Below are 23,428 nucleotides of genomic sequence, written 5' to 3' on the forward strand. Positions count from 1 at the left end.
AGGCTTTCAACGGTGAATGGGAAAAAGAAATGCACGTATATCCCTTGCAAGAGAATCAAAAATACAACAATTCCCGGGGAGCCTGGGTGGCTCAGTTGGTTAAGCTTCGTCCAGCTTCGGCTCAGGTCAGGATCTCGAAGTTCGTGAATTCAAGCCCCACATCAGGCTCTCTGTTCTCAGCACCGAGCCCGCTTCGGATCCTGTCCGTTCCGCCCCCCCACCCCGCTCATTCTCTCCCTCAAAAATAAACACTAAAAAAAAATTCCTGAACGTTATTAACTCTTCCGAAAAGCGAATTTAGGTTCTCACGGAAACCCGAGAACCAGCTGCTCCAGAGCTCCCCAAACCCTCAAGAGTCTCCCTTAAGAAGCCTTCAGAGAAGAAAGAGGCGCTCTCGGAACCACCAACTTCACTCGGCGAAAGAGCACTGGCCCCCGGGGTCCGTGAGCTGATGCCCTGACCACAAACACCCGCTCCCCTGCTGCACACGTCTTAACCCTGAGGACGCTACGCAGAGGCTGGCGCTTCGTATTTTCTACTCGATGGGAATTGTGAGTGTGCCCTGGCCCTAACTGCACATGCGGCCTTTCCAAGGGTGGGCTTTCCTCACCACTTCTGGAAGACGGCCCTCCCCCTGGCCCAGCTCCCTGGCCTCAGGTAGGTCGCCATGCTCTACTCAACACTGGCCCTACTTCAGTCAACGTGCCACAGGAACTAGGGCAGCCACCGCCACCACCCGACAGAGGGGACAGGAGGTGGGACCCCTCTCTCCGACTCGTGGCTCTGTGTGCCCTGAGTGCTCACTGCACCCGACTGGAGTAGCTGCCGGCAGGCTGAGCTAGGCCTCAAAAGCACAGACCCAGGTTCCAGAAAAACGCTGCTGCCCCTGATGAAGCCAGGGCCCCTCGCGCTCTTGTAAACGCGCACCACTGGCCTCCGGGGAGCGCGGCTCCCCCTGGAAAGGCAGCCAACCGCTCACTGTCAGGAAAGACAGCTCTGACCGTCACTGTCACTGCGCAGCGACCGTCGAGGTGGCAGGAGCCCATGACGGGGCACGCTAAGGCCCCAGTAGGGCCCCTCCCTCACCCACAACACACCCAGGGCTGCTCCCTTCTTGCCCTTCGAGGGACCTCCTCTGAGAAGGGCTGAGAACACATGCTCTGGGAGGCGAGGCGGCGGCTGCCTACCACCGAGGCCGTCCCAGCAGGAAGGGCGTGCGGCCGGTCCAGGTGATCCAACAACCTTGACAAGTCCTAAAACGAAAGGTTGGGAAAAACAGCGTCCACGCCGCCAGCCGCCTGTAGGCGAGCAATTTAGCAAACAGCAAACGCTCAGAGCAGTCTGACAGGACCGACCAGAGTCCAAGAAACAAAGCAACAAAGGGCGTGGAGAACAAAGACCTGAAGAGGTAAAATTAGATAAAACTACTTGCGGGAGCACAGAGGTCCTTGCAAAACCTGGGTGCTGACGTTCCGAAGCGGCTCTCCTGGTTCCTCTAAAGGGACCCCAAGTCCACGTGGCTTGGGACGGGCCCCAGCACAGAGGGGGCACCGGCCCCACCGCTGCACTTGGCCGTGTTAACCGCCTTCGCAGGGGACGCGTATGTGCTGCGTATTTCAGCCGCGGAGCCACTAGCGTTGAGAGCGGGGCATGTCCTTCCAGCACCGGCGCCGGTTCCCGGGGCGCAGCCGCGGGATCACGGGAGCGGCCCGGCCACCCCTGGCACACCTGCTCACGGGCTGTGCGCCGCACAGAAGCCCCCGCACCTACATCCTGGCCCCCACTTTCACAGCCCCTCTCAGGGCACTGCCGGCCCCGGGGGCGCCAGCAGCCACCAGGCCGCTCGCCGCCAAGTCGCGGCCGCCCGTCTAGCGCGCAGCCCCCACGAAGGCCTCAGGCCGATGAGCAAAGTGCCAAGCCGCCGAGAGCTCCGGCTCCGGCTGCCGCGGCGCCGCCGGGGGCCTCCTCCGGGGAAGAAAGAGGAGACGGGGACGCAGGCCCGCTCCCCGCCGGCGCGGGGTCGGTCCGGGCGCCGTGGACGCGAGAAGGCAGGCCCCCGCGACTGCCGGCCGGGCTGGCCGGGCGGGCCCGGAGCGCGGCCTTACCGTTGCTATAGGCGTACGGAGACTCGGCCGCGCCGTCCTGCAGGCTCTCCAGGATCTCGCCCTTGCCCACGTCGCTGTCGCCCACCAGCAGGAACTTGAGCAGGTAGTCGTAGCTCTTGACCGGGCTGCCCTGCGTCCCCATCCTCTCACGCGCGCGCGGGCCGCGCCCGCATGCCCACGGCGCCGGCCGCGGGAGCACGGCGGGGAGGAGGCCTCGGAACGACCTGCGGGCCGGAGTGCGGGTGAGTGGGGCCGGCCGGCGAGGCCCGGGCCGCGCCCGCTCCTCCGCCCCCGCCGCTTGCACCTGCACCACCACCGCCGCCGCCACCCGCCCGCCTCACCTCAACGCTGCCGCCGCCCCGCCGCTTCCCGCACGGAGACTAGCTGCCTCGCCGCCCCGCCCCCGGACCGAGCGCTGCCATTGGCTGTCGCCCCGCCCGCCCGCCCAGGCCCATTGGCCCCTGCGCAAGTCCGTCACGGTCGCCGGCCCCCCCCCCCCCACCGTTTCCCACACAGCACCAAGAAGCCTCCTGTCGCCCCACCTCCACGCCATCCTCATTGGTCGCCCGCCGGCATTTTCTCATCGCCATTGGCCCATACGCACGTCCGTCACGACTGTCCGCCCCCACCGTTCCCCACGCAGCGTTGCGAAGATGCTGACCGTCTTGCCTGGTCGCCGTCGCCGTTGGCTACTCACCTCCGTATTTCCCGGAACCTCTGGTTTGCCGGCACGTCCGTCAGCACCTCTACCGCCCCCGTCGCTTCCCGCAGAGCACCTCCGAGTCAACAGCAATCCCGTTCTCTGCCCTCGCAACACCTCGGCCCTCGCCCGCCCCCTCCCCGTCGCCATTGGCCACCGCTGCCTATCCTCCCAGAGCCACTGGTCCGCCCACACGTCGATCACGGCCCCTCTAAGCCCGCCCCGCTCACCCCGTGCTTTCCTCCCTTCCCTACATGCTCACCAATCAGGAGCTTGGGACTCCAGATTGTTTGCATACGCCCCCTTCCCACAAGCGGGAGCAGGATGGTGGCCGTCCCCGGGAGTCAGGTGACGCGGCTGGGTCCCGGAGGACTTAAGCCTCTAACAAGTTGCGGTCGCTACTCCCGCAGAGACCTCAGCGAGGGCAGACAGCCCCCCTGGAACTGTGCTCTCGGGAGCCGCCCTCCCCGCGTTGGGGCGGGGCCCGGGCGTGGCGGGACGAGTCCGGCCAATCGGCGCTCAGGGGAGGCCTGGGAGGCGGGACTTCCTCTCCGGTGGGGGTGGGGTCGCGAGAGGCGCTCAGAGCCCTCCCGCGAACTGGGGAAGGTAAGGGGCGCCGCGGCCTGGCCCGGTGGTCCTTAGGTCGCGGTGCACGACTGCGAAGGCCCAAAGTTCTCGAACCTCGGCGCCTGGGAGGACGGCAGCACGGGGCCTGCCCCCAGGGTCTCGAGGCAGGAGCCGCGCCGCCCACCAGGTCGTAGAGAGTCAGGCAGGGTGGGGGTCCCAGGAGGAGAGGGGCGTGGCGGTCCGGGGCAGGACTGGGGGGCCTCCAGGAGGAAGTCAGCCCGCAGTTGTTTACAAGAAGAAAGGGTTATTTTTCTTAGTGGGCAAAGAAGTATGCAGAACCTGTGAACACGTGTGAAGACGCATTTTCACTCTGCAAAATGGAAATTAAAGCAAAATAATTCCCCTTCCAGCCATCAGCTTGGCAACAGCGCTTGTGGGCCAGGACGTGGGAAACAGCTCTCTTGAGGGGGTCGGACAGGCTCGTAATTTAGCCTGGAGAAGTCCTCAGAAACGAGGTCAACGAACTTCACTACAACGTTGTAGTCATGTTGAAGGTCCAGAAACATCTAGGACCGCTATTTGGGAGCTGTTGAATCAACCCCGTTCAAGCAGTTCTACAGTGAACGAGATGAGGTGCAAACAACGCTGTCGTGAGAAGAGATGAGAAGAATGCAAATGACAGCATGGTCTATCCAGTGTGATTTCAGTTTATGCTCTTAAAAAGCTGACAACACATTTGATTCCAGGTTTAGGTCTATGAAAGCATAATACGTCCATAGGAAGTGGTCTGGGAAGTATGACAGGATCCTTTCCTCTGGGATTGCGGATCAAGAGTGACTTTCTCTGGGCACTTGGGTAGCTCCAGCTCTTGGTCTCCGCTCAGGTCATGATCTCGAGGTTTGTGATTTCGGTCCCGCGATGGGCTCTGTCCTGATGGTGCGGAGCCTGCTGGGGTCTCCCATCTCCCTTTCCGCCCTGCACGTGCTCGCTCGCACTCTCTCTCTCTCTCTGAAAATAAATAAACTTTAACAAAAGTGGCTTTCTCTTCATTGATAACATTTTTATGAGAACATTATTTACACATGACGCTTAATAATGAGTAGCCCTGGGGCACCTGGGTGGCTCAGTCTGTTAAGCCTCCCACTTTGGCTCAGGTCATGATCTCACAGTTGGTGAGTACGAGCCCCTCGTCAGGCTCCCGGCTGACAGCTCAAAGCCTGGAGCCTGCCTCAGATGCTGTGCCTCCCTCTCTCTCTCTCTCTGCCCCTCCCCCGCTCATTCTCTTTCTCTCAAAAATAAGCATTTAAAAATTTAATGATAAAGGCACTTTTTTCGCCTTGAATAAAAATCATTGAATTGTGCTCACAGAATGGGTGAATTGTATAATATGTAAAATATGCCTCAGTAAAATTGTTAATAAAAGAATTAGTTGCCGAAGCTGAGCCAAGCACAGCCCTCACCAGAACAGGCGCTGAGTGCTACGTGCAGCGGAGAGGCCACAGAGAGGTAGGGCTCCCTGGAAAGCACATCTGTGCAGAGGGAACAGGCATGTCCCCACAAGGGCCATCCGCCGGTGTGCTGCGCTGAGGACAGCCCAGCTGGCATGTCCACCCAGGAAGTAAGGAGCTGGTTGCAAGAACTTTCTTCCCATGGTCACCTAGGCCATCCCTCCAGTAGCAGGTGGTTGTCAGGCAGCCGACCCCAGCGTGAATGGCACCACACCAGTGACCTCGTCCCCAAGCTGCAGCAGCCTTTCCCGGGAAGTGTGCCACGGGCAGGCCGCTGAGCATTTTGATGTGGTGCCTGGGGGGCTTCCCGAGGAGCTGGTTCCTCTGCTGGGTGAGTAGCACCTGGGCCTTCCTCACCTGCCTTCAGAGACTCTCCTCTGGTGCTCCTGGTCCTCTGGGGACGCACAGAGCCGGGACACTTGAGGGCAGAGACTGACTAGGGATGGGCAGGGCCACCTGGCTCGTTTGTAACCTGCAAAGGAGCCCTGACGATCCTGCTCGTGCACTTGCTCAGGCCACGCCCTCCTCCTGCGAAATGGCTGTTCCCTGGATGCTGGGTGGCAGCAGATACAGCCTCCGCATTTACAGGAAGGGCACAGCCACCCGCCTCACACAATGCTACAGAAACAGCCAAAGGCAGGGTCTTGTTGGGAGGTGGGGGACCGAGTCCCCAGAGGGGCCAGGGACTGAGTGTTGACTGGCGCAGCACAAGGGAGCTGGCAGGTGTCTGCCCACCCCCGAACCTCGAGCTGGCAGGGCAGGGAGGGTGCTTGGGGGTGACGGGACCGGCCTCTCCCGCAGCGGTCAGTGGCGGCTCTGCCCTGGCGCCGCCCGCTCCCTGCTCGGAAGTACCAAGACCCTCGTTCCGGGACTGGAAGCACTGTGGGGTTGCCACTTTCCTTCTTGGTTTCTGAGGCTGCCTGAAAGGGGCGGTGGGTGAGAACCCACTATCATCCCCTCCCCAGAGATTTTATTTATTTATTTTTAAATTTTTTTTCAGAGATTTTAAATCAGAAGCATCCTTCATCCCTCTAGGACTTCCCCCGAAGAGGCTCCGGTGGCTTTAGCTCCACCGCCTGCTCCCCATCACCCAGGACAAACCGAGGAATTGGGCTCCGTGTGCAGGCTTTTCAACCGGGCCTTTCCCAGCACAGCCTGTGGAGCAGGTGCTACCGTCCCTGCTTTGTAGGTTGGAGGCCCGTCCGGGGGTGTGATCCTTCGGGGAAGTCTTGGGCGAACTCTCCTCAGGGGCTTCGGGCCCTCCGCTGGGTTCCTGCACTGCTCCCAGCCCCTCTGAACTCTTACCTCCCTGCCTCAGACCAAAAAGGCACCATAGGAACCCACAGGGTCTGGGGCAGTAGGGCCCAGACAAGGGCGGGATGGGGGGACGGGGTGGCGGGCGAACTCCCTGGTGTCCGGGAGGCCTTGTGGACAGAGGCGCTGCCTCCCACGCAGATGTGTGCCCTTCTGCAAAGACATCCTGGGGCTAAATGCCAGCTCTCCAGACTGAGGAGGGGACAGGACGGCATCCCTGCTGCCAAGAAGGGCCTCAGGCCAAGAACGAAGCAGTCCAGAGCAGTCCTCTGCTTCCAAGTCCTGGCTCAGCCTTGCTGAGGTGCCCACGCGTTAGGTGGTTAAGGGTGATTCCCGGCACCCCCCTCTCTCGGGAGACTCAGGAAGCATCTAGTGAAGAAACCCCCCAGGCCCCCCCGCAGGCCTCCACACACGGCTCCTGTCCAGGCAGGGAGTGGTCTGGGATGTCTTTGCCTTCCCCTCCAGGATTCCCACTGCTCTCTATGCTGAACCCCAAGCTCTGCTCTCCAAGAAGGGTCTGGGATTTCCCCCCCCCCCCCCCGGGCAAACAGATCTTGGCTCCAAAGTCCTGTGCCCAGGCTCTCTGGGGGCACCCACAAAAGTTCAATTACTCTGGAACTCCCCCCAGACCAAGGCTGGAGCCAAAGAGAGGCCCCATGAAACCCCACAGCAGGAGGAAGCCGGAAGTCCCCGTGCGCGTCCAGCAACAACCAATGGCGCAGCCGGCGAGCCAGAGGGCGAGGAGGGTGGACACTCACGTGGTCGCAAACATCTCGGCACAAATTACTTATTAAAGAGTAAGTGGCTTTGCGGAGGAGAACCCCTGGCGACCAAGTAGACGTCACCAGGATGGACGGACGCCATGTGCCTCCCAAGGTGACACCCTGGGAAGGACACAGTCGCATGTCCAGGGTCTTCCTGCCAAGAGCCCAGGGGCTGAATCTTCTGGTCAGAATCATCAGATGAGCCCCACAGAGGGACATCCTACGGAGTAACTGTGGTGAAAGGCAGGCAGGCTGGGGGCACCGGAGGCTACAGGGCCCTGGGGAGCGGCACAGCGAGTGTGTGGCAGGGACGGGGGGGGGGGGCGGAGGAGTTGGGGGGGGAGGACAGGCTACCGCAGAGGTCACCTGGGGGCACCCAGCAAGGGGCCTGCCCATGCTAATCGACTCCCCTCGCTGTGCTGTGGCTGCAAGGTACACACTGGACGTTTTAGGGGCAAAATTAAGGGCAAGTGACAAATTGTTTGGAAAAAAATACGGCACAAATACAAAACCCGAAGTGGCACAGTGTGAACGATGGGGAGTATGGGTCAGGGTGCCAGACAGTACTGTGCACTGTGTTTCTGTAAGTTTGAAATATGTCAACACGGGGAGCTTCCAAACACAGGAGGGGCCTGTGCGGAGACACTGTGGGGCTCAGACCTGCCCGCTGTGTGGCCTTCAACTAGTCACCCTCCCTCTCTGAGCTCATCTCCTGACTGATGTGCGTGAGGCCACTGTCTTCCAGCCGTGAGAACCGGAGCGGGAAGCGGTGGCCCTGAATGGAAGGCAAATGTCCACTTCTCGGGGCGACCTGCGATCCAGCCTCAGGGAAGCCGGAGCACAGGGCTCTGCCCCGGTCAGCGTGGCAGAGGTGGTAAGAGACCTGGGGTGAGGACAAGGCCGTGCACAGAAGAAGGCTGTTCTTGGGAGGATGGGAGCAGCCTGGGAGGTGCGGCAGCGGCTGGAGCGACCGGTGCTGCCCTCAGGAGGTGGGGAGGCAGCCGGGCAGAGGGGGACAGCTGCCAGGCACGCCCCGTCAAGTGGCCACCACCGTCCCATGGGCTGGGCAGAGCCCCGAGAGGAGAGGCGGTGGGCCCCACGTGATCTCGAGTTTTGGCATCTGCCGGCAAGAAAGACGGGTGGTGGAGGCTTTTCTCAGCAGGCTCTGGGGGCCTGGGGACAGACCTGAGCAAACTCCTCGGAGGCTCTGGGCCCTCCACTGGGTTCCCGCACCACTCCCCACCCCTGACCTCTCACCGACCTGCCTCAGACCAGAAAGGCACCACAAGAACCCACAGGGGCCTCGTAGGGCTCCCCATCCAGCCTCTGCTGACCCGTTAGTGGAGGCACAGCACTGGGAGGTGCTGACGGACCTCTCTGGACTTTAGCCCTTCCCTGCGAAGCCAGGACGGCAGGTGCACAGGCGGCCAGCCAAGCGTCCCTCAAGGCTGCAGGATGGGTAGAGGGAGGCAGGCAGGATCCCTGCCCTGCGAGGAGTCCACAGGTTTGAGGTGGTCTATTCATCAGAGCCAGGGCAGCTCACCCCTGCCCCAGGGAGGCCTGCACCCCTACCCTCAGCCCTGTCACTCATACCAGGGCAAGGCCAAAACCAGAGAGTGCGTGACCCTGGGTCCGCCCATCCATGCCAGGACATCTTCAAGGGGCCAGAACTTCCATACCCGCCTGCCAGACCCGCAGGGAGGCCTGCTTCAGGGGATGGTGTGCCCACTGCTCCCCAGGCTGGCATCGAACAAGAAATGGGTGTCACAGACACCGTAGGAAAAACAACGGGGGCCAGCTGTCCTACCACCCCAGGAGAAGGGGAACCTCACCTCAGCCCCACCACCGTCACGGTGGAGGTGGGGGGCCTCCTCAGACCCACTGCCCGTGTGGCGATGGCGATGGGAAGGTAGAGGGTACGCTCCAAACGGGTGGGAAGTTTTATTGTCTCAGCAGAAAAAGGCAGAGCCAGGACCTGTCCTGTCACATGCCGAGCTGCTGGGAACTCCCCCAGGGGCTCCCCGCCGTGGCCCGCAGCCAAGGAGTGCAGGTGGCAGAGGTGGACAGGCCCAAGTGCCCGCAGTGAACAGAGGCCGCTGCCCCTTCTCCTGCTCGGGCTACGGCACGAGCACAAACAACTCCAGGAGGACAAAACACAGACGATGCCATCCGCACGTACAGTCTTCCTCCCCCTGGGGATTGTGGGGCTCGCGCCCATAGTCAGATGCCACGCCAGCCGGCAGGCAGACGCGGCCTGAATGCTGCCCCCCACCCCCCCGCCACACACACGCTGGAGACCACAAACGTGTCTCTCTAGGAGCTGCCTGCTTCTGTGCGACGTCAGTGAGGGAGATGGTATTTGGCCAAGGGGCCTGTTCCCGCAGGGGTGTGGGGCAGGGACAGGGCGGCAAGGTGAATGGCTGTCTGGTCTCTGGCAAGGCGGCTCCAGGCACCCGCGTGGCCCGGCTTCACACAGGGAGACCCGAAGGCCCACGGCAGCTCCCCCTGCAGGACAACCTCTCCGGGTGGCATCAAGCAAACCCTTGTGTGGTCCAGGCTCCGAGGGCAGTGCTGCCGGCTTCCCAGAGGGCTCGGGGCCACCGGGGCTGCTGGTTCTGGGGACCCTGGAGCAACCCCCAAGGACGGGATGCCGGGGGTCCGCTTCAAGGACCGTTGAGCGCATCCCGGGAGGGGGTCCCTCCACCTCCCGACAGGGAGAGCTGCCAGCTTGCCCCGTTGGCAGTGGCTGTGGTGGTCAGGGGTAGAGGCCTACAAACCCCTCCCAGAGTCTGGGTGTGATGGGAGGGGCAGAGCAGGGCTCCTGGGCAGGCCCCCGGGGGCTGGGGGGGCACCGGGTTGCCGATGCCATCCCAGCAGGTCAGGAGGCGGGTCCCGAGGCAAACACTGCTAGTGATGAAGCACGGGCCTGCTGGCCCGGCTGGCTGCCCCTGTGACCTCCTGCTCAGCACCCCGCAGCCTCAGAGCCAGGGGCAGATGTAGAGGCCTCAGACAACCGGGGGCACAGAAGGCAAACGGCACGGATGCGTGCCGTCCTGACAGTCAGCGTCCCCAGCAGGGTGGAGGGCTGACTGTGGCCGTGTGGCGGTGCCGGGCGGGCCGGTGGCCAGGGTCCGTCAGTCCCGCTTGTCCCCTTTCTGCCTCCAGGGGTAGATGAGCTCCCCGAAGAAAAGCTTGCGGCACAGGGAGCCCCAGGAGTGGGTGGGGTGGCAGCCACAGCTGGGGAGGCGGTAGGTGCGTATCACGTGACTGAAGGGCAGGGGGTTTATCTGAAAGCACAAGGGCGGTGGTCAGCCAGCACACAGCCCCCAACGCACCGGGCTGTCGATCGTGCCCGTGTCGGAGCCGGCGCTGCCCAGTCATGCCCTCTCTGCAGCACCCAGGGGTAGCGTGAGCAGCTCAAAAGGGAACACTCTGGCCGAGACGGGCATGCCCTCCTCGAGATAGGCTTCGGGGAGGGGAGGTGGGCCAGACTGGAGGGGTACAGACCCCTCTACTGAAGGACTTACCTCGCAGGAGCCTCGCAAGTGGTCTGGGAACACACCCCCCATCCCGAGAAAACCACACAGGCTGGCTGCCTCAGTATCTGACTGTCCCTGAGATATGGCCCTCAGGCCAACCACCCCGCCCCCCAGCAGCCAGTAGCCACCCACCTACTCCCTCCCACAGGCCAAAGGGGCTGTTTCCGAGAAAAGAGCCCAAGAGAAAAGGCCTGTGTGTCCCGAGGCCTTCACCAAGTCTGTCCTTGTCCACCTGGAATGAGAGCCCGTGGGACCCAGGGCAGGAAACAAGGGTGCAAGGCCCAGCAGGCAGGAGCCCTGGGTGGCTGAAAGCACAAGGGATCCCATCCAGGGTCCTGCCGAAGGAGGGTCCAGGCAGAGGGGGTCACAGTGCCCAGATGTGTCGGCGGTGAGGGAGCCTCCGCTTGGGCCCCACCCATCAACTCTGCTGCACCCTGCAGCCCTACGCCCAGGGAAGCACAGAGGGATGAGATCCCAGCTGCCCCCGAATCTGGGCAACACCACAGCAGGTGGGTGCCAGGTTAGTCCACTGGCAGCGGCGTGAGGGGTGCGCAGAGGCCTCACCTGCATCAAGAGGCGGAGGGGCCTATCAGCCTCATGCTCCAGGACTCGGAACTTCACGCCGGCTGCAGGAAGGGCAAGGCGGCTGTGAGGGAGGGCAGAGCCCCCCAGCCCCACCCAAGGCGCACGGCCTGCAGACAGCCTCCCAGGCCTCCCTCTCCTCGTGTCAGCACAGGCGGGTGGGTGCGGGCAGAGGGCCCTGCACCTCCGGTGGCACTCAGAAGGCTGAGGACGGCCCCGGTGGCGCCACAGGCTCACCCGCCCCCAGCCCAGCCCCAACCTTCCCGTCTGTCTCTGGGCTGGCTGCCTGGCCGGAATCAAAGCCTCCACAGAACTTCACCGAAAGGCAGAAGCTGCGTGTCTGGGAGCCAGGGAAGAGTCAGCTGGGCATCGGGGGCACGGGCTGTACTGCTTTCCAAACGGGATGCAGGCTGGGCTGGGCTGTCCCACAGGATGGACAGGGTGCTTGCTGGGTTGTGGCCACCCTCCTGGCATCTAAAGGTCTTCTAAATTCTGTGTGCGTGGCCGACTTGGGAACCCACCATGCCCCTGGCCTACAGTGTGGGCTCCCAAGCCTGGGAATTCCCAAGGCAGAAAGTTCTTAAAAAGAGAAGCAGGAGCTAATTATCAATTGATGAAGAGGCCCCAAGGCAAACTCAGTGAAAAGGAGAGAAAGCAGCAGCATCTGTGGGTTTTTATGTGAAGTTAAAACAACTCGGCTCTGGCCACGAGCTGTGGGCTGGGGGAGGGAGACCCTGGGTCTCGGGCTCTTCACCAGCCTGGTCCTGGCAATAAAGTATGGGCAGAGGCTGGAGCCCCTGGCATGGGCCACCTGGGGGCCTGCAGGGGAAGTGGTCTGGAAAGGGAACTCAAGGATACCCAGTAGGCAGATGTTAGGCCCAAAGCCCACAGAACATGCAGGTTCAAGTCCTCTGGCCCTCAATGGGCTGGAAGAGGCTGCTTGAGCTTGGTGTGGGGGCTGAGCTGCAAACCGGACACAGGGCCAGGTTTGCCCTCCCCATGTTCCCTGACGTGCGCAAAGCCCCTGAACGGGACTGGCCAACTCACGATGCTGTGACCGGTTTGGTCTGCCTCCCTGGGCCTGCCATGGGGACAGCCTCCCCTCAGGGGCATCTGGCCAACCTAGTGGTTGGTGTCATCATGAAAACAGGGGCAGCCAGCTGCAGGGGGCACAGCCAGGAGCAGCTGGGACGGTGGGTACTGTCCCGGTGGGCAGTGGTCTGTGGGGTGGGGCGAGGCTCCTATCTCACAGATCTGGCCAGCCCAGCAGTCTCCACCCTGGCCTGTCCTCTCCGAGGCTGAAGGGCATGAGCAGGCACACACAGTCACACACAAGCACACGGGGACACTTTTCTGAGCCACGTTCAGGTGCCACCTACACTACTACACACAGACCTCAGGGCAAATCTCACACTCGTCGCAGGAAAGGGTGAGAAAGAGGAAAGGTCGCCTTTGCAGCCTCTAAACCCGAGGGCGAGGTGGGTCTCCCTCCAGCTCACTGCAGGCAGCCGGCCCGGTGGACACCAGGGGTCTCTGCCCTCCCCCACCAGCCGCCCCCATGCCCCACACTACTGCTTCCAGAAGCACACGGACCCACCTGCAAGCCTGTAAGGCCGGCAGAGCCGGAGGCCGAGGGAGTACAGCGGCAGGGAGTTGATGAGGTCCACGAGCACATGGATCAGGCCCTGCACGGCCACCACCAGGAGCCGGAGCTACAGCACAGACAGCGCTCAGAGCCACGCCACACGCCCAGGAGCAGAGCAGCCGGGAGGGTCCCGGGGCACGACCAAGGGCGACCAGGAGCTCGGAACCCCCGGGGAGGGCGCGGTTCCCACTCCAATCCTAAGGCCCAGGTACGAGGAGGCAGGGGGCCGCGAGCGGGAGTGGCTGAGCCCAGGGAAACACGCCACCAGCCCCTCCCCTCGGCGTGGGCCACCTGGGTGCCATGCCCCTGAGTCCTGCGCCCAGCCGCTTGTCCCCCGAGGGTAGGGCCCACCACACAGTGTCCCGAGAGCATAGGAGAGCCACACCCTCCATGGACTTCGGGGACAGACGGCAGGCAGAGCACACACTCATCACCCCAAGCACTGTGGGCGAGGCCCATGGGCCGGCTCGGCCAGGTGCCGTGGCCAAGGCCCTCCCAGGCCGCGAGCCCCTCGGCTCACCAGGGTGAACACCAGGTAGTACAAGGCCGTGGTGGGCAGGAGGAAGAGCAGGATGGTGAAGAGCAAGGTCCCGATGAACAGCTGCAGGGAGACAGGACACCACCGTCGGCATCAGCAAGAGCCCCACGCCGGGAACAGCCCTGTCCCCACCAGACCCATCCGGTAACCGAGCGGAAAAGGGACGCCTGCCGCCGGGACACTCTGGCTTCCTGAGACAAGTCAGGAAAAGCTGCTCAGGACAGCTTTCTCCAGTACTGGGAGGGACGTGTCCGCGTGCCCTCCAGACTCGGGCGGACAGAACCAGCCAGCAGGACATGAGCACGTACACCAGAAGCGGGCGGGTTGTGAATTTGGGGCAGCAAAAGTAGGCCTTGGAGGGCAGCACGCAGGGTCCATGTGCCAGGTCTAAGCTACGGGAAAGGCCAGAGGCAGGCCCTGAGCCTGGGTCACCTCCATGCCCTGCCACCCAGCGGCTCCCGGGGGTCCGGCACCCTCCCCAGAGCAGCGTCCACCTCCCGCCTGGGGCAAGGTCCCGTGCTGTCTGAGGTTCCGTATGCACCCTGCCCCTTGCAGGCTCCTCACGTTCCCCAGCGTCCGTGCTGACCCTTGGCAGGTGAGGTGAGCCACGGACAGGAGTGTGGTCACCCCATCAGGGTGCCAAGCGGCTACACTGGCCAAGCCGTTTAGAGGACCGGATGGACTGGAGCTCGGGGGGCAGTCGGCTGTGGGTCCCGCCGGCCGCCTGGAGGAGTGCCCCTCCCCTGCAGTCCTGCCCAGTACCTGGTCCAGGTCATAGGAGCAGGAGTCCACCCGCTGGCGCAGAACATTCCACTTCTTCCCCCGGAACAGACGCCAGAGCGAGGACAGGCCACAGATCTTCAGGCAGTACAGCCTGCGGGAGGGACACGGGCAGCATCAGGGCCAGGGCTCTGGGCCACCCCGGGAGCCCCCCGGGCCCGGCAAGCGTCCAGGGTGCTCACGAGCGGGGAGCACACGCCCACCTGGCGCCGTAGACGTAGAAGCAGTAGATGTGGAAGGTGAGGAGAGCGATGATGTCTGACAGGATGGACAGGGCGACCGTCAGGCCCAGGCAGGCCGAGAGGCCCACGTGCCACAGGATGCGCTCGATGAAGGGGGACATGAGGTGGATGTAGCCTGGTGGGATGGGGGACGGTCAGCTATGGGTCCTGGCCCCCCAGTTCCTCACGGACCAGGCGTGCCTGAGGCTGCCAGACTGCTCTCCTTCCTGGCCGTCTCCTGGCTGAGCAGCTGGCCTGGTAGAGCAGGGCTACACGTGCACACACACACACACACGGCACCGAGAGGGAGGAAAGCAGGGACCAAGGGGATGGGTGGGGCCCCACCCAGCCAGGGCTGTCCCCTGGGCGCACAGGCTTTAGAAGCCGAGTTGGGGGGGGTCACTGGGGCCGGGGGGAGCTGCCACTCACTGATCCACAGATGCAGATGGTATAGGAAGAAGCGGCCCAGGACCTGGTCCAGCGCCCGGTTCATCTTCAGCCCAGCAGGGGCTCCCATCAGCCACTGCACGAGATGCTGGAGCTCCTCGGCCACGTGCTGGAGGGATGCAGGAGGGGCACGCGGTCTGTCAGCTGCACCCCACCGCGGCCAGCCCATCTGGGCAGGGATAAGGTAGTCTGGGTGCCTCCCTCCAGGTGTCTCCTAACATGACGGGCACACAAGCTTTCCCATGCTTGTCTGGCCAGGAAATCCCTCTTTGCAGATGCTCTGGGACCCGCTGAGAGGCACAGCCTACAAGGCTGACAGTCTTCCCCTGGCCCTCTGGACATGGGGGCCCGAATGGCCATCACCCTTTCCCGCGTCCCAACCCTCCCGCCACTGGGCCTACCGGAGCACTCAGCCCCACATGCCCAGATGAGGGACAGACCCCAGCTCACCGTGAACCTTGTAGGGGGAGCCCATGGGTCTACAGTGCCCCTCTGCTGAGGACCCCACCCCACCACCTGCTGCTGCAGAGGCCCAGGCCTGCCCTGGGTGGGTGCCCTCAGGTAATCCTGAAGGGTATCGAGCCCATCAGGGGCCCAGGTGCCAGTGAGAAGGCCAGAGAGTTCCCGGGAGAAAAGGATGGATGAGACGTGAGTCATCGACTACAGTGAGCGAGGGCCAGAGACGGCACGGGGACTCTCACAGGCAAGCAAGGAAGCTGACCCGCATCCTGGTTGCCCACGGAGGAAGCCAATGTCCAAGCGCTGTGCCCGTCCCAGAGCACAGGCCTAAGGACCCTCAGCCTTATCAGCAATGCTGAGACCACAGCGGTGACTGCCCCACGGTCACCGACCTGTCACCCCCCTCCTGCCCACTGTGCGGGCCTATGAAAGCCTCAGCCATGTCAGGGGCAGTGAGGAAAGAAACAAAGCATTCTTTATAAATAGAGCTTATCTAATATTTAAAGGATAAGAGCTAGGCGGCAGGAAGGAGCTTTCATTTTTAAATTAAATATTTATATTTCTGCGCAATTCTGCAAAAGGGAGATCTAAGATGAGCGGCCAAGAGGCAGAGCATGGACAAGCAAGGTGAAGCGACCAAGCCACCTTCCCAGCCGCCAGGCCCTCCTTGCTCTCTTCCTCTCGGACCAGGTCTCCCAGAGAAGCCATGGGGGCTCCCGGCCTGTGAGGGCTCCTGCCCACAAGCAGGCCCAGAGCACAGCTGCGACTGATGCTGATGGCAGTGGCAGGGGTGGCACGCACAGGGACCACACCAGGGCCAGCAGGCCACTGGCAGAGGCGTGGGGGAGGCCCAAGGGGCCAGAGGGACTGCTCTAAGCAGGGAGACAAGCTCCCCGACAGGAGTGACAGGGCCTGTGGCTCTGAGGAGGCGAGGCAGAGAAGCCGAAGGCTCGGTGCCGGCATAAACGAGCAGCAGGGTAGAAGCTGAGAGGAGGGCCGTGGAAGGAGAGGAGGGAGCCCCACGGACAAGCTGGGCCCCCAGCACTCAGCATGGGAACTGCAGAATCAGCAGTGCGAGTGGCCTGACTGCCACAGGGCGTGAGGCCCGAGCCTGACCGCACACAGACAGCCCTGGACACACGCAAGGTTTCCGCGATGCTTTCTGTGCAGAGCGCCCAAGCCAGGAGCTGGGGATGGGACCCGTCTGGGGTCAAGGACAAGGGCAATGGTACTCTGGCCGGCGGATCGGCCTCTGCCGCCCCCAGGAAGGGCCCCACCTCCAACTCTGGGACACACTGGGCTCCCCCAACCAAGTCACCCCTGGGACACGCCAGGCTCCCCCAACCGACTCACATCAGCCACGGGGACGAGCGCCTCTGCCAGGTGGCCGATCCGGTCCTTCCCGTGAAGCCAAGACAGCAGCACAAGACCAAGGGCCACGTCAAGAAGCACAGAGACAAGCACGTTGGCCTTTCTGGAAGGAGGAGCCCCACAGGGTGGGTGGTGAGGGGACCAGCCCGAAGGAGGAGCCCGACGGGAGGGAGTGAGTGGTGAGGGGGCTTTCTGGAAGGTGGGGTCCGACGGGGCGGGTGGTGAGGGGGCCTTTCTGGAAGGAGGGGTCCGATGGGGCGGGTGGTGAGGGGGCCTTTCTGGAAGGAGGGGTCCGACGGGGCGGGTGGTGAGGGGGCCTTTCTGGAAGGAGGGGTCCGACGGGGCGGGTGGTGAGGGGGCCTTTCTGGAAGGAGGGGTCCGACGGGGCGGGTGGTGAGGGGGCCTTTCTGGAAGGAGGGGTCCGACGGGGCGGGTGGTGAGGGGGCCTTTCTGGAAGGAGGGGTCCGACGGGGCGGGTGGTGAGGGGGCCTTTCTGGAAGGAGGGGTCCGACGGGGCGGGTGGTGAGGGGGCCTTTCTGGAAGGAGGGGTCCAACGGGGCGGGTGGTGAGGGGGCCTTTCTGGAAGGAGGGGTCCGACGGGGCGGGTGGTGAGGGGGCCTTTCTGGAAGGAGGGGTCCGACGGGGCGGGTGGTGAGGGGGCCTTTCTGGAAGGAGGGGTCCGACGGGGCGGGTGGTGAGGGGGCCTTTCTGGAAGGAGGGGTCCGATGGGGCGGGCGGTGAGGGGGCCGGCCCCGAAAGGGTCACTGTGGATGGGCTGGCTGTAGAGAAGTGGGCGGGGGGCACGGGTTGGTGGCATGACCAGCAGCTGTGGTGGAGACCCAGCACCTCATCAGCTGGGTGGGGTTCTCGGCCTTCTGGGTGCTGAAGACAAAAGTGAGCTGCTCCAGCCGGTGCCTGAGCTGCTGACATGTGGAGAGCTTGCTCCAGATAAAGGACAGGGGCCACAGCTGGAAGGCCCTATGAAGGAACCGAGAGGCGGATGTTCAGCTGGGGTTCCCTGGCGGCCAAGGGCCGAGGGCCCCCTTGGCTGGTGCCGTCACCAGGCTCGACGCAAGGCCCTGGAAGTCCCCGAACACCGATGGCCACACTCCCGAACTCGGCAGCACAGGCACACGGCGGGGGGCACAGGCGGGCAGCCCGGTGAGGGCCATGACGCACTCACGGACGTTAACTGGGAACCTGACCTCCTCACAAAGCAGTGACCTGAGGCACACCCAAGGCCAAGCGCCAAGACCTTGCCCCAGGAGTGAGAGAATGTGCTGTCCAGCCACCCAGCGCCTCGCCCCGCTGGACGGGTGACCCTCATCGAGGGTCTCCAGGCTGCCAGGGCTGCCCCACGAGACTGATTTCTCACAAGGCAAAGGAAGCACTGAGATGCTTCTGCAGACAGTGGGACGTGGAGGGGAGACGTCTGTGAGCAAAGTGCCCTGTCGGAACTCGGCTACACTCAAGAGTCTCCGCTTCGAACCTGAGTCCCTGCTGCCGCCAGCAGGAGCCTGAAGGGCGCGGAGCCGCCAACGAGCCGAGTGCCGGGCCCTCGGGAGGAAGGAGGAGGTCTTTGAGCCAACTCCAGGAGCCAGACGTGCTCAGCACACCCCTCCTGAACTCCAGTCAGCTGGAAGGCGGCCTCGCACTGTCTGCACAAGAGACCCCCTCCTGCACAGCTGTTTCCCCGAGGCTCACACCAGCCGTGGGCGGCCAGGGCACCGCCAGCACCCCTGGGGCTGCCCAAGGGGAAGAGGGGGCTGCCCTTCTGCACAGTAACAGCTCTGCCTCGCATGACTGTCCCTGTGCTCTAACCCGATGGGCTAATCAGGATTCGGGGCACATGAGCCACTGTTAACCTTTCTTGAGTCCTCTGAAAGCTGATAAAAGCTAAGGACCGTCTCTCCCCAAAACCGTACTTTGGCTGACACACACTTTCCTGTCATTCGTTCCAGGGAGTAGTGAAGATCCGAAACCCGCCCTTCGTGTCCAGACCCCCTGCAGCCCTCAACCCGAGGTGCTGTCCACACACAGCTGCCAAGGGCTCTCTGCCAGCACAGGCGAGAGCACTCCACAGCCCTCAGTGAGGAGGTGAGGCCAGTCCCCAGACCCGACAGCCAGAACCCCAGGACCTAGGTGGGCGGCGCCATGAGGGAGCCAGCTTCTCACAGGGGGAGGGGTGCCAGCATTCCCCAGGGCCCTCAAGGACTTTTATAAATCCCTCAGTCAGGCCTGCAGCCAGGAGTAGCCCAGGCCACTGTGGAGAAGAGCCAAGGCTAGGGACCACCATCCCAGACACACGGCCACCAGTGAGCGGGCCCCAGCCCTTCCAGGGCCAGGCAAGTGGGTGGGACCCGAAGGCCTCCAGGACAAACAAGTCCTAGGCACCAGGCAGGGCAAACACCAGCCCTCGGGTGGCAACCACCTGGGCCTGCTCATGGCCTGATTGCCCGTGTAGGGGACCAAAACACCTGAAGTCCACTCTGGCCCCTGACCCAGCGGGGTCCCATGCAGCCAGACGCTGCCGAGGAGGCATGCTCTACCCAGGGAGCAAGGGGCACGGACAGCAACCAGCACTCAGGCAGCCTCAGACATACCCAGAGAGGGCTGGGCTACGGCTCAGGGGCCGGACTTCCTCCCGCCCCGGCCCCAGGGGCACTTACCGGCAGGCGCTGGCGGCTGAGACAAGTGACAGCAGGCCGCCCAGCAGCAGGCAGATGGGCCCCGAGGCCCGCTTCGCCAGCTCCGCGAGGATGCTGGCCTCCACGCCCTCCGACTGCCAGTGGCTCAACCGCACGGGGCCCTCGTCGAACCGGTCACTTCGGAAGAGCTCCTCACTGCGCGCCACCGTGTCAAAGACAGCAGCCAAGCCCCCAGCACCGGCCATGGCATCGCCAGCCTGGTGGTCAGGCAGGGCCACGGGCGGGTGCAGCTGGGACAGCAGCACCTTGCGCTGGTCATAGAAGACAAGCATGACCTGGTCCTCGCCGGGGGCACCGGGGCAGGTAGGTGCCTGCCGGCGGGTGGCCTTGCAGCTCCAGAACTTGCTGCCCCTCTCCCGGCACAGCTGGAGCCAGGGCTCATGGGAGAAGATGGCGCCCAGGCCCTCCAGGAAGTGGCCCAGGCTCTCCTCGGCATCCTGCCGGCGGTGGCACCAGGTGCCCAGCACGGCCACCCCCACCTGGCTGGCCTGCTGCACCCGAGCCAGGAGCTCCTTCACCTGGATGGGGATGAAGGGAAAGTGCACCACAGCCAGGACCACAGCGCTGGTCTGCTCCGGGACCCACCGTCCCACCAGCAGGCCGCTGTCGGCCGAGGCGCAGCACGTGGGGAAGAAGGCCTTGAGCACCATGCCGGGCACGCTGGAAGAGAGGGGACAGACCCTGCTCAGGGCCGCCGCCGCCCCACGACGGCCCTGACGGACATGCGCACACGGCCGCGGGGCCGCGTCGACCCCAGCTGCCCATCTCGCGTGGGTACCGCCCCCACCCCCACCCCAGGCCAGGCAACGCTTTCCCCCCTTTCAGAGACAAGCAGGCCGAAAGGGGGCGAGGCTACGTGACCCCGGTACCACTCACAAGGGTGTGCAGGGCTGAACGTGAAGGTTTACTTCTTGTTTTTAAGGAAAGTGATGAGAGTGTTTTACGTGTAGCACGTGGAAAAACGCACGATCTCATTAACAATGAAAGATACAGATGAAAATCTGACGAACCTTGATTTACTCACTAAGCCAGCGAGACTAAAGATGAAAATTTAAACAGATTCCTGCTGGGCTGAGGGAAACCACATGCTGGCGGCTGTGGGCACAGGACGGGAGCCCCAGAATATACCAGAGGAGCCTTGCTGCTCTTGTGGGGCTCTGGCCACTCCTCTGACTCTCCCCCCACCGCCTACGGCTGTGCCTGTCAGTCGCATCGGGGCTGGGTTCCTGGTGGGGGGACTGTTCCCTCTGGTCACAGTTGAGCTAGGCAGCTGTCTAGACATGGGGACCCTGGAGAATGGCAGGCTCCCCGTTGTTTTCTGTCTAGCTGGGGGGCACCAGTCTTCATGGCCTCTCACAACCTTCACACGGCCCCAAGTGGCTGCGACCCCTGAATTCTGGGAGACCCCAAGCCTTGCCCTGCCCAGAGGTAACTTGACCAGGGATGTGGGTCTCTCAGCAAAGCCCCTCCCAGATAAGACCGGGCGGGCTGCAGGCCCTCACCCAGCAGAGCACTGAGGGCTTCACCTTGGAGCACGCTCGTTCTCAGACACTGACTTCCCCAACCTTGGCAGCACGAGCGGCATAACAGCCGCCCTGGGCTAAGACCCCCAAGCTGGAGCCTACACCTGAGGGAGGCACACAGGTCTGGGACTAAGCCCACTGTTCCCCAGGTCCTTGGGGACATACGTGTTGGGATGGCAGGACATTTCATCCTCCTCCTATCTGTCGGGGGGCTCTGGGAAAGGCCTTCGGCAGACACAAAGGCCCAGGGCTCAAGAGATCACTGGTATGGCTGCTTTCCTCCCTTGCAGGGGCCCAGACCGGGGCTGGAAGGTAGAGGCCTCTTCCAGCCGGTTGTAAAGGGGGCTTCCCACAGCTGTGGGTTCCAGCTGAAGAGGGTCCTTCCGGGCAGAGCAGCAGGACTCCCAAACGCCCCCTCCTCACCAAGCGACCGGAGAGGGCAGCCAGCAGCAAGTGCAGGCAGGGGACGGCCTGGAGCAGCCGGGGCCAAATCCCTGCGGCCACTATCAAAGGCTTCGAGGCCAACTTATCTTCCTGACCCTCCTGACAGGGGCCACTGTGAGACCTGGGAGGAACCCGGCAGCTCTGGTTTGGTGACCAGCAGGGGGACCAGACATCCCACCCTAGGCCTCTCAGTGCCAGCCCACTGAGATACACCAGCTTGGCCGAACGACACCATCATGCCCTCCTTGGGGACCCCTTTCACAGGACCTAAGGAAAACTACGCGTGGCTACTGCCGGAAAAGAACAACGATCGGCCCAACAGCGAACAGATGCTCTGGAGGAAAAGCTGCATCTGTTGAAACAAAGGTGTTTTCACTTCGGGAAACTTCACTGAGTTGTGCACAAACGGTGAGTGTGTTTTCTTTGTGTGCGTTACGCTTCATCTACAAAGTTTGCCTAAGAAGGAAGAAAAGGCTCCTCTCGTGGAAGGACGGAGAGCAGAGGGCAGAAGCTGGTGTTCTTATCCATGGGGCAGAGAGAGAGAACTCTTCACACATCACGGGGCGAATCCCCACCCGCACCCCCACCTCAGCCTCTGGGAGGGATGAACACAGAGAAGTCTACTCAGATCAGACATCCAGACAAAGAAGAAGGAGCAGGCAATCGATAGCAGAGGTGCAAAGGGAGGAGGGCAGTAACTTGGGCAAAGCGCTGCTCTTTCAAGACGGGAATACAAAGCCAGGGCGCGTGCCCAGGGGGGCCTCGTGTTCATAATGCCAGCGAGTTCCCTTCCCGATCTGTCCGGTGACAGGTCTCGGGGGGGCTGGGACAGCCCTGCTCCCACAAGGTCTCCCTGACAGGGTGGAAGCCTACTGCCTTCTCTCCTGGGCACCAGCGGCCACTGGGGAAAAGCGCAGACGGGACTGGCCAGGGACAGCTCGCTGGCTGGAGCCGTCCTCTGACAAGCCTCCCCACCGCTGCTCCTCCATAATCCGGGAACATTCACTTTTACTCCGTGTAGTTTGTGCTTAAAAAACCAACAACCGTTGGTTTGTTTGTTTTTCTTGCATGGGGTACACACTGCTTTCTACCCCTCATTACAGAAGAACTCAATCTACGATTCTGGTTTTGGGTTTTTTTTTTTTTTTTTTAAGTAAGCTCTAAGCCCAACGTGGGGCTTGAACTGCCTCCCCCCCCCCCCCCCCCAACAACAAGTCGCCTGCCCTACCGAATGAGCCACCAGGCGCCGCCTTCCCGCAGTCAGGGACGCCTGGAGGTGCCGAGGCCCGCTCGCTGACCCTGAATGCCCTTCCGGAGGGTCCAGGGCCGGGGCCGCCCGCGGTGAGCGCGCTGAGCCAAGGCTCCCCGCGAAGGGGGCCCACGCGGCCCCGCCGCCGCCCCTCCCGGGCCCCACTCTACGGATGAGGAAACAGAGGCTCCAGCGGCGACAGGCCCGCGCCGGCCGGGCGGGGGCTGGGGGTAGCCACCGGGGCCCCTTCCGCCGCCTCGCCCGCGCCCCGCGCCCGGTCCCGCGGCGCCCGGGGAGTCGGGGCCCACAGCCCCGGGGGGAGGGGCGGCGCCCCAAGGTCACACCGCACGGCCCCCCCTCCTCCCCCCGCCGAACGCTCACCGGCTGTTCCCCGGGGCCGCGCTCTCAGGCGGCGGAGTCGGCATGGGGTCGGGGACCGCGTCGGGCCGGCCCGAGCGGACGACAGCGCTCGCGGCCCCCGGCCCCCAGCCCCGCCGCGGCCGTGCCGCGGGACACGAGCCCCATTTCCGCCGGCTCCCAGCGTTGCCGCGCGAAGGTCCGGCCCCCAAAGGCGCCCGAGCTGCCCGCCGGCCCCGCCCGAGCGTTCCGCGCACGCAACGTTCCAGTCCCGGGAGTCGGAGGCAGGCTTGTGCGGCGTCCTTGTCCCCCTCATGCGGCATCCTCGCTCCCGCCAAGGCATTCATGTCCCCTCCCCAGCTCTTGTACCCCATCCGGTCTACCCGCAGTGTCCCCAACACCACTGCCTTCCCGTCCCCCAACTTCTCACAGCTGCCAAACCTCCCCCATCCCCCATTTTCTCATCTGAGGGACCCAGCGGACCTGGCTTTTGAGGGTCCCCAACCTCACTGGGCCACCACCCTCGGAGGGTGAAAAGCAGCCCCCAAGCCCTGCATGGGGTTGCGAAAGGAGCTGCCTCCCCAGCCCCAGGCTGGCCCCTCCAAAG

General features: G+C 63.5%; 2 protein-coding genes across 4 annotated transcripts in view; both read right to left on the bottom strand.

Annotated features, from left to right (window-relative positions):
- Positions 1 to 3,251, bottom strand: part of RAB40C (RAB40C, member RAS oncogene family) — a 29,782-nt gene extending 26,531 nt beyond the window's left edge. The window contains exons 1-2 of one of the 3 annotated variants that reach the window (XM_042971375.1): positions 3,068 to 3,251; positions 2,106 to 2,329 (exon numbers count right to left, since the gene is read on the bottom strand). In XM_042971375.1, coding sequence (XP_042827309.1) covers positions 2,106 to 2,247 — 142 coding nt within the window. In that variant the 5' untranslated portion in view covers positions 2,248 to 2,329; positions 3,068 to 3,251. Of the gene's footprint in view, positions 1 to 2,105; positions 2,330 to 2,446; positions 2,495 to 2,802; positions 2,986 to 3,067 lie in introns of those variants that run through there. The other 2 variants (XM_042971374.1, XM_007093677.2) reach the window with 2 other exon arrangements.
- Positions 3,252 to 9,983: 6,732 nt separating this feature from the next.
- On the bottom strand, positions 9,984 to 22,973 carry PIGQ (phosphatidylinositol glycan anchor biosynthesis class Q). The gene is made up of 11 exons (XM_042971838.1): positions 22,846 to 22,973; positions 19,210 to 19,908; positions 17,387 to 17,518; positions 16,523 to 16,643; positions 14,693 to 14,819; positions 14,246 to 14,399; positions 14,025 to 14,136; positions 13,245 to 13,325; positions 12,677 to 12,791; positions 11,062 to 11,123; positions 9,984 to 10,245 (listed from the first exon to the last, which is right to left on the bottom strand). Exons 1-11 carry the CDS (start codon positions 22,887 to 22,889, stop codon positions 10,093 to 10,095), a joined length of 1,800 nt encoding a protein of 599 aa, XP_042827772.1. The 5' UTR covers positions 22,890 to 22,973; the 3' UTR covers positions 9,984 to 10,092.
- Between the last annotated feature and the right edge of the window lie 455 nt (positions 22,974 to 23,428).

Source organism: Panthera tigris, chromosome E3, assembly GCF_018350195.1.
Source record: "Panthera tigris isolate Pti1 chromosome E3, P.tigris_Pti1_mat1.1, whole genome shotgun sequence".
In the NCBI taxonomy this organism is placed as follows: Eukaryota; Metazoa; Chordata; class Mammalia; order Carnivora; family Felidae; genus Panthera; species Panthera tigris.

Bases quoted from the DNA above. Each gene is read 5' to 3' on its own strand.
- PIGQ (XM_042971838.1), bottom strand. From the start codon at position 22,889: ATGCCGACTCCGCCGCCTGAGAGCGCGGCCCCGGGGAACAGCCG. The intron at 11,124-12,676 runs GTGGGTCCGTGT...CCCTTCCTGCAG, and splicing joins CCGGCCTTACAGGCTTGCAG to CCGGCGTGAAGTTCCGAGTC. The intron at 10,246-11,061 runs GTGAGGCCTCTG...TTGTGCTTTCAG, and splicing joins CCCTCCGCCTCTTGATGCAG to ATAAACCCCCTGCCCTTCAG.